This window comes from Phaseolus vulgaris, chromosome 3 (genome assembly GCF_000499845.2).
Source record: "Phaseolus vulgaris cultivar G19833 chromosome 3, P. vulgaris v2.0, whole genome shotgun sequence".
In the NCBI taxonomy this organism is placed as follows: domain Eukaryota; kingdom Viridiplantae; phylum Streptophyta; class Magnoliopsida; order Fabales; family Fabaceae; genus Phaseolus; species Phaseolus vulgaris.
In genome coordinates this window covers 30,847,172-30,857,300 of record NC_023757.2, presented here as the reverse complement: position 1 = coordinate 30,857,300, position 10,129 = coordinate 30,847,172, and the positions used below count along the sequence as shown (strand labels likewise).

General features: G+C 30.1%; 2 protein-coding genes across 2 annotated transcripts; one reads left to right on the top strand and one right to left on the bottom strand.

The window, feature by feature from the left end:
- The first annotated feature begins 1,173 nt into the window (after positions 1-1,173).
- LOC137805865 (glutathione S-transferase U25-like) lies at positions 1,174-3,573 on the top strand. The gene is made up of 2 exons (XM_068605764.1): positions 1,174-1,505; positions 3,133-3,573. Exons 1-2 carry the CDS (start codon positions 1,188-1,190, stop codon positions 3,469-3,471), a joined length of 657 nt encoding a protein of 218 aa, XP_068461865.1. The 5' UTR covers positions 1,174-1,187; the 3' UTR covers positions 3,472-3,573.
- Positions 3,574-7,476: 3,903 nt separating this feature from the next.
- On the bottom strand, positions 7,477-8,486 carry LOC137807096 (uncharacterized). The gene has a single exon (XM_068607550.1). It carries the CDS (start codon positions 8,349-8,351, stop codon positions 7,767-7,769), a length of 585 nt encoding a protein of 194 aa, XP_068463651.1. The 5' UTR covers positions 8,352-8,486; the 3' UTR covers positions 7,477-7,766.
- Between the last annotated feature and the right edge of the window lie 1,643 nt (positions 8,487-10,129).

The following is a 10,129-nucleotide window of genomic DNA, read 5'->3' as shown; positions in this document are numbered from 1 at the left end:
TAAAATTAAGTTATGTGTTTATTAACAATTCTATCACTAAAAAAAGTTTCTTAGAATGTTCAAATATATAAGTGAGACACTCAAAATTAAAATATACAACCTATTTAAACAATAAAGTGAATTCACTTAAAATATTTTCATACCATAATTTGATTTGGATGCTTAATTCTTTCATGAAGGGCCCTTACTAATTTGGATTTTTAATTGTCATATAAATTTAAGAACACTTACTAATTTCATACACTAATAACAAAAATTAACACAATTAACTTATTTTTAATATTGGCTCTATTATCTATCTGCTCACATAATAACTCATATTATAATTTAATCTTTTAATAACCAAATATCTGTTTATATAAATAGTATTATCTTCTAATATAAAAATGTTTAATTTTTTTAAAAATGATGATTGCATTTACTTCTTTTCCACATTAGAAGTAAATATTTGAAAAATTAATTATATTAAACGTAAAATGTGCATTTAATTAATAAATCCTCTTAATAGATGTTTGAAGATATTTATAAAATTTATATTAAGTATATCCAAATATATAAAGAATCAGAGTGAAAATATATATTTTTATTTATAACATTAATTTTATGAATTTGACCAAATTAATTATATTTAAATTAAATTTTTCATTTCCTGAATAAGTTTTTCTAAAAAAAATCCGAAAATGTTAATTCCCAATTAATATTAAATGCTTCTAAAATTTAAAGGACTATAATGTAATATACAGTTTTTACTCCATAATAACATATTAAATATTAATATTTACTTTACATCAATTCTATAATCATACAAATAAGATTGTTGTAGTATATTAATTTTTACTTTACGTGATGAATGTATTTTTAATTATTGGATTAAAGTATGTTTTAATCATCTATTTTGGTGTGTTAATTTTGGTCTTCAAAAGTTTTATTTTTTAAAGTGGCCCCTACTTACAAATAATTTAATATGCCAGTAAAAATATGTTAAGTTACAAGTTATTTTAAAATAGTTATTAATTATTGATATAAAACATTTAATATGTATTAAATGACAATAATTGCTTTCTTAAAAATATTAATTTATGAAGAGAAAAGTAAGTTGAATTGAATGTTATTGCCTATAAATTCAAAGCTGTAAACAGGATCTGAATGTTGTGAATTAGTGTTTTTGTTGAGAATTGTGTTTGACAATGGGAGATGAGGTTGTGTTGTTGGATTTCAATCTGAGTATGTTCTGTGTAAGAGTGAAGATTGCATTGACAGAGAAAGGGGTTGAGTTTGAGAACAAGGTAGAGGATTTGGTGAACACAAAAAGTGCTCTGCTTCTGCAAATGAACCCTGTTCATAAGAAAGTTCCTGTTCTTATCCACAATGGCAAGCCAATCTCTGAATCTCTCATAATTGTTGAGTACATTGATGAGATTTGGAGGGATAGAGCTCCACTTTTGCCCACTGATCCCTACCAGAGAGCTCAAGCCAGGTTCTGGGCTAATTTTGTTGATAATAAGGTAACATCAATCTTTGTTCTTGAGGAATCATGTACATCATATGTGGAGTTTCATGTTACAACACTCTTTCACACCTTTTTTTTTCTTTATCTGTCACATCATTTCTTATATTCATAATTTTTTCCATTTTATTTCTTGTTCTTTCAAGTCATCAGTCAACACAGTTTCAGGACACCATTATTCTTCAATTTGACCCTAAGTATCTCACAGGTCACAAGCACCTCTCACATGTTGAAGGATTTGTGAAAGTAAACATGTGAGAATTTGAGAGAAAAAATAAACATGTGAGAATTTGAGAGAAAAAATATCTAGAAAGTAAAATTATTTTGATTGAGATAAGTTAGAATGAATTTGTAAAAAATATTTATTAAAGTTTGTGAATTATATGATGATTATAAATAATTTTTTATTTTTTTAAAAAAAATGTATAAAATATAAATTTATAAATTTATTTTTGTATTTAAAAATATTTAAATAGTAAAGTATAAAGTATTTTGTGTAAATTTAAATTAATTAAAATTTTATAAATTATTTCAAATATCATTGAATAATTATTTAAAAAAAAAACAGAATTACTAAAGGGAACATGAAAACTTGTAAATTTAGGAATGTAATCAATTTTAAAATATTTTGTTTCGACTTCGGATAAATTTTGATGTAGAAAAAATAATTTTATATTATAATTAAATAATAATCTTGTTTTTATGTTTAATTTTTTATAATTTATTATTATTAAATAAATTATACTTTTATTATAAATATTTATACTTATTTTTTCATATTATAAGAATATTATTGTTATTATTATTAGTTATTACTATTTATTTTATTAGTAATATTATTAAATATTTAATATTTTTATTTTTATTATAGATACATATAAAAATCATTTTCCATAAAATAAAAAAGTAAAATTAAAAATTATCATTTTTGTTATTATTAATATTATTATTTATAATTTTATTTTAATTATTATTAAAAAATTAATTTATTATATAATTAATTACTTTATATGTGTATAATGAAATAATTATGGGTAGTTTTCACTTTGTAATAAGTTATATGTAAATTCTTTCTGACTTTCATTAGTTTTCTTTACATAACGAATGAGTGCATTTTTTTTTTCTCCCGCAAATTGACGTTTCTACATCTTCGTAGTTTGAGTGGAAACAAACGTGTTTCAGAACTCGCGTTTCCCTCGCGACACAGTAAATATGCAAATACAAACACAACATTAAGATATGATAGAAATTTGATTTCTGACCATGAAAACAAATCTATTGATAAGAGAGTTGTCTTTCTGAACATACTCTAACTTTTCAGAGATTAGTTCCATAGTTGCAAACTACAGGGATTCCTTGGATCTAAACTGATGGAAAAAAAAAAAAAAAATATTCGTGAGATATTTGGTCCCCATTTTACCAACTTTTGTTTTGGTTATTGATTTCTTAATTTTGATAATAACATACCACTTCAGGATTTTGGTGTGCAATATTACAATACTATTTTTAATCAACTTTAACAACAATTTGAGTTTGAGAGTAGTTTGCTCCATTAAGCTTGAACAAAAGAGAGCTCTTATATTAATCTGAGTTGGGATATATATGCTCAAACATGTGATATGCAGGTGCATGAAGTTGCAAAGAGGATATGGACTGGGAAGATAGGAGAACATGAGGCAGAGAAGAAGGAGTTAGTAGAGAATTTGAAGCAATTGGAGGAGGCTCTTGGGGACATGCCATATTTTGGAGGTGACACATTTGGGTTTGTTGATATTGCTTTGATTCCCTTTTACAAATGGTTCTCTTCTTATGAGAAAATTGGCAACTTCAAGCTGGACTGCCCAAAACTCACTGCTTGGGCAAACAGATGTTTGGTGAAAGAAAGTGTTTCCAAATTTGTTTCTGATGAAAAGGATGTCTATGAGTTTATTCTGAGCCATAGGAAAAGAATTGGGGTAGATTGAGACACAGAAACCAACTAAGAATAATGATAAAATGCTGAGTTTGGGAAGTTTGTCTCAGCAAAATAAATTATGCAATAAACTGAAGTGATTTGAGCTAGTCAATTTGACTTAGTTGGTTAAAATATCTGTGCATTTCTCCTTTGTTTTGTTATGAATACTACTCTTTTTATATTCATGTATAAACAATGAAAATGAAAAGCACTAAAAACATACACTCTCGGAACAAAAGAATAAAATGTAATAGCATTACTAAGGTTATATATATTCTGCTACCAGCCAATATTAACATAAACAATCAATTGTAATTCAACAAACAACTCATCGATTTTACAATATTTATCCACTCTTAACAACAATTCTCACAAATCTTTGTATGTAATATTTTTCTTAATGTGATTGAAAGTGGTTTGTTTCCTCCTCTCTAAATCTACAATATTGGAAGGACACAAATTGAAAAGCTTCTATGGCATCTTCATATGGATTTTCAACCTTTCCAACAAACCTTGCAAAGGAGTCTCTTTTAAATGTTGCCCAGTTATGGTTTTATTCTTCAAACTCAACTTGGCCAACTTAATCCACATCTTCACTTGTACTTTGCAAATCAAAGTTTCATCTCACAGTGTCTTTCTCCATCTAAGGCTCACAGATCTGCTTTCTTAACCACCATCACACACTCATCCAAGCCATGCTGATCATAATCTGACTCTAATCTATTCTTGTAGAACTTCCCCGTCTGGTTGAAATTCTCATGTTCGAACTTTGTCCCAATACCTTCTTCATTAAATTTAGAAGCCTCTTTTTTCCAGTTGACCTCCAACCTTTCTATTTTGTCCTGCATGAGCCCCAATTTGTTATCCATGCACGAACAAATTCTGCTCTCAATTCTGGCTTCGTTCCATTCAAGTTTTTCCTCCAATAGATCCATCCTTTCTGTCACCAAACTCGTGGTTTATTTAGTAAATACTAAGCCAAGGCTCCTCCAGAGCACAAAGATGCAACAGGAAAAAGGTACCAGAGAGAAAAAAATAGGGGAATTTCTACTGGAACAAAGTCATTTATGCAAAAGGTTCGTGAACCCATCATTTTTTAGGACACTGTGCAACAGATGCCAAGTGTTGCTGCCAAGTACATGAAAAAATTATGTTAGAGTAAATCAAATGCCAAAAGATATGCAAAGTGTCTATTTATTGAATCTTCCTAGACATTGAACATTAGGACAAATAATTTTCAAGTACCGGATAGGCAAGGAGGATTATGAGTAACAAAGAACTTTTAATGGAAACAATTTGCACAATTCCAGCAGTGTCCACGTGTTAACTTTAGAGGATTTGGCACTAGTAGTTCCTGTGTGCAGTTCTCAATTTGCAGTTGTCTAGTGAATTGGGTCAGAAAGAAATGTGGGAATCTTTACTGGTCATTGGTTGACTCTTGAATCCATTCCGGGGATTGTGTAGTTCATATATAGCTTCTTTGTGGAGTTCTGCTAATGGATATTATTAGACATTCGTCATGTTGCATGTTACTTGTTCATACTTCTTCCTTTTTTTACATAATATATTTAAGGATTCTTTTTACCCTATAGTATATGTATAATGTACCTATCTCTTCAATCTTAATGATTTTTGTTTAAAAAAAGCAACAAATTCGGATTAACAAGAAAAATAGATAAAAACGAAGAACCTCGTTTGTGATTCTGTTGAGTTTAATTGAATTGTAATACATATAACAGTTGACTGAGAGACAGTGCCTAAAGATCCCAACCAACTTCATGTCCCTTTCTACAGGTCTCCTCTACCACTTCAATAACATGCAGCATAATTTGCTGTAACTATTGCAAATCGACAAGTTTTTTGCTAAACATAATCATATAACTACTGATATTCCGAAATATGTCTTGTCCTGACTTTTGTTAGCCAAAATTTAACACAATTTATCATGTTGAAGCTGTGGAATAGGACTTAGGCATAAGACATACAACACAACTTCCATTTTTGGCAGGTACAAGTACATTAATTAGAGCAAATGATGTAAAGTGATAAAATCCCTCTGAAGTCTAAATGGCATAACTAATGACAGATATAAAAATGCAGGGCTTAATCAAGTATAAAGGAAAAATAAACGTTTTACTAGAAAAAAGGAAATTGAAAAGACAAGGGTTGTAATGTATCTACCTTCTGAGATGTAAGTTTCTCTCACATATGTTATTTGTTTTACATAGTGAATTTCTCATCTGGAAGAACAGATTAAGTATTAACACCATCCACGAACAGATTAAGGAGAGAAATTATAGAGAAAAATGCATTACAAATCCTCAATCAATTTATGTATTTAACAATTTAAACAGTTAGTCGCTAGGAATGATAAACATTTCTAATAAAATAATATTAAAAAATCATACCCACTAGTTTGATCTATAATAATAAAATATGCCACACTTCAACAAAAGAAAATTAAAAGAAATGAACTAAAACATCAAATGAATGTTTTGAAATTTTAGCTTAAGTTCTTAATGTTTTTTTGGCAAATGCTGGGCATATTGTGAAATCACATCCAATAACTAGCATATTATAATGATAAATAATCTAAATGTAACATTCAAAATCATACCCTGTATTTTGATCTATAACAATAAAATTTCCCATTTCAACAGAAGAAAATTAAAAGAAATGAAATATAACAGTAAACAAATTTAGTTTCTTGTTCTTAATGAATGATTTGTTATGCTTTTATGGCAAATGCCAGCTATGCTTGGATAATTCGTTAACAGCATTAATGGCTTAATTAGAAGTAAAGAGGCAAAGTACGTGTGGCAATTTTTTTGTTAATAGATATAGTTGTTAGAGTGGAAGTAAAGAGGCAGAGTTTATATGTACTATGTGCTACTACTGCATTTGATGTGACTATAATGATAATTTTCAAGGTTTCTTTGGGTTAGCATATGATTTAAGACAACATTAGACACTTAATTTGATAGTGTTTAGATTTCAGTGTCCACCCAAAACTAGTCAAAGGCTTACTACACAGCTAGCGCGCACGGGTACCAAGGGTAGAGAGTGTGGTGGAGTGTTAAGATCTAAATATCAATAGCATGTTAGTGTGGGGTTTATAAGGCCCTGGGCTCTTCAACTACACCAACTAGTTTATGTGGTGTTGTTCTCTCCAGATTCTTTCTATTAAACATAAAGCACATGGCCTCTCAACTATAAATAGGCAACTTAAGCAGTGGTGTTGGCATTGGAGTTATCACCCAAGAATGGTCAAGGAGTTCGTGCATACCTTGTTGGGGCAGCTAAGCATAGTGGGATTTAGGATCCAATTGCAATTTTAGTGTGTGGTTTATAAAAAGCCTTGAACAGTGGGATCTCTTTTCAACTACAGTAGCTACTATAAAAGAAAACAATATGGTGGTAAACAATTCTGTATACATGGCCTTTCAAAAGGCAATATCCCAAGTTCACTGACTCATGTTTTGAATGAAGGGAGGAAATATGTTAAGCATTTATATATCCTCTCTTGATCACTCTCACAATCACTCCCTCTGATTTAGATTGATCTTATTATGTTGAGAAACCTGTTGTGCTTCTTTCAGTGATCCCATTCCCACAGGGACTCTGGAAGTAGGATTAAAGTCACTTATGAAGGAAACTGTGAACAGCACTTCTAGGTTATCATTTCAGTCTCTATATAAAGTACATCGGCGTCCATTACGTACAGAAAGCTACCGGACAGATTATTGCAAAATCGTAAATGACAATAGCTGCGCAACCAACATTCTTTTCTTGTTTATTTATGTGCTACCAACTAAACCATGACCCAAAAAAGAGGAAAAAGAAAAAACATGGAAATTTTGAATCCAATTGAGACCAGGTACAAGAAAGATGATCTCTTCTATTCAGCCAGAATTCAAGGCAAAGAGTAACTATGCTGGAAATATTATCTACTACTACAACATGTCCACAAAATGGAGGTAACCTGACACACAATTACTTGTGAAGCAGATAAGGCTAACATCCAATTTTTCACCATATAATTTCACTTTTGAAATGATAAATAGGTGCAACATATTATCATAAGTATCACAACATGGCATGCAACTTCTGCATTTGAATTTGGCAAAAGAAAAGTAACAGTGCTTGATATTTCAATGTTCCAATAATGCAACCAGCCGTCCCACAAACTAACCCTACCCAAAAAACCCACAACAATGAATTCCACAACACCAACAACAACCAATTCATCATTCCAAATCTTATTGCAATGTTTAATGGCAATGGATTGGACGAAGAAGTACACTATTACGCGCCGCGCCGCCGACCGCCAGCGGAAACATCCCCGTTCAGCTCTTCGTCCTGCTCCCGGGCGAGGATCTCCGCCAGATGCTCCAGCGCCTCCTTGGCCCTCTTCCTGGCCACAGCTGCCTCTCTGGCGCGGCGCTCCGCGTCGAAGCGCGCCGCAGCTGCAGCCTTGCTCATGGAGAGGGCCGCGATCCGCGCAGCGGCGACGAGGACCTTGGCGGACTGGACATCTACTGCTCCAGTCTTGCGGTCCGGAGGGCTGAAGAAGTTGAAGTTGGCGTCGAGACATATAGGGCAGAAGAAAGGTGGCGTGGAGTCAACAGCGGTATTGGAGGGGAAGACACAGGATCGGTGGGCGACGGAGGGGCAGCGGACGCACATGAGGCGGTGGTGCGGAGCGAGGAGAGAATCTTCGTGAAGGTCGAAGCAGAGCGGGCAGAAGAGGCCAGGGTGCTGCTTGAGAACACAGTTGGTGCAGTAGTGGCGGGTGTGAGCGCGGTGGCGGATGTTGTGGATGTTGAGAGACAGGGTTTGTGTGGCGCCGCAGATGTCGCAGTTCGACAGAGAGGGTTGCCGGGAGTTCATGGCGGAGGAGGAGGAGGAGAGAGCCCCGTACGGACGTGTCCAGTTCCAACGGTAACCCTAGAAATTCAACAATGAAAAAAAGGAAACTGAGATTAGGAAAATGGTGGGAACTACCATCAGATTCTTTCACCAACTGTTTTCTTTTCTTCTAATCTCATGTTAGACTTAATTCTTATTCTTTTTTTCCTATTTACTTTATTTGTTTGTTAAAAACATATAAGTTTAATTATTTATTTAAGCTATGATTAACTCAAGTTTATATCACAGTGAAGATAATCAATCCATGTATAGGGTAAAGTTTTCAATTTGTGCACATATTTTCAATGTAGCAAAAATATTAATATAGGATAATTTTATTAAAAATTAGTTTATGGAAAATTCTATTTTTACATATCTTAAAATTTGTTTTATAAGATACCGGTAATTGCTGTTTAATTGAGCATTAAAAACTGACGACAGTTTGAACTACTGTTCAAACCTGCACTTTCGGTCAATATTTTATATTTTATGCTTGTTTTCGCGCTATTACTCTGAATCTTCAAGAATTTTCACACAAAATGAGAATCAAACACAATTTATCTACAAAATAGATGGTAGTGTGTGTTGAATTTATATAATTTTTTTTTTCAAAATTTAATTAAAATGTTTTTTCTTAGGGTATAATACCAAGTTAACATCATGCATGTATTAGAAGGATTATTTAATTATCTTGTAAGTTACATTCACTGTGACTTTAACTTTTTTTATAATTATGGTGCTTTGTGACTAATTGGACTTTATTACATATGTTAAAAGTTAACATCTTATTTAATTATATCATTAATGAGAGGATATCTTTAATACTATTCTTATTTCTTTGAATATTTCTTAAAGCTTATTTACTACAACTTTCATTGTGCTGTTACTTTAATTTGTTATTTTTCATATCTTTTTCTCAAATATATACACTTAAAAATTAAAAAAACTACATATTTAAATTTATTTAATAGTTCATTTTATATAAACAATGTTTTATTTTTATACAATAATAAATTCATTTTTAAATGATTTTAAAGATAGTTCAAGATTTTTAAAACATTTACCTCCCATGAAAAAAAATACTGCAACTAATAAATGAATATATATTTAGACATTAGTCAAATAAATATATTAATATTTCCATTTCATTTTTAGAATATTATATTTTCAAACTTAAATAATAATATAATTAATATTATATAATATTTAAAAAGTTATCTTTAATATTTTACATAGTTCATAGTTTTATAGACATCCTATCTAATCATCTATACTATTATATATTATTTAAAAACTTCTTCTAATATTATATTTTTAATTGGATTTTTTTTTAATAATTTTTATTTATTTATTTAATAAAATGAATAGTTGAATTTTTTTTGTATTTAAAAATAATTAATCTTTTTAAAATAATGGAATATAATTTTTTTAATAATATTTTTATAGAATTATATATATATATATTTAAATTAAATTATTTTTAATTAATTAATCAAAATAAAAATTGTAAAAATTATAAAATTGTATATATTTTAATATAATAAGAATATAAATACATAGACGTATATTTTCTGAAAGTATTATTAATGTCAGCTTCTATTTGAATTTATTATGTTTATCTCCTTCAAGTATTTGTCAGAGATTCTTTCTTTCTTTATCATCTAATTAATTATATTTACATTTTTCTATTTTTTTTCAAAAATATATATAATATGCATGCATATACACCTAAAAAAAGTATACTTAAATTTAGTTAATCA

Coding starts and splice junctions, on each gene's coding strand:
- LOC137807096 (XM_068607550.1), bottom strand. CDS start 8,351: ATGAACTCCCGGCAACCCTCTCTGTCGAACTGCGACATCTGCGGCGCC.
- LOC137805865 (XM_068605764.1), top strand. CDS start 1,188: ATGGGAGATGAGGTTGTGTTGTTGGATTTCAATCTGAGTATGTTCTGT. Junction 1,506..3,132: donor CTAATTTTGTTGATAATAAG/GTAACATCAATC, acceptor TGTGATATGCAG/GTGCATGAAGTTGCAAAGAG.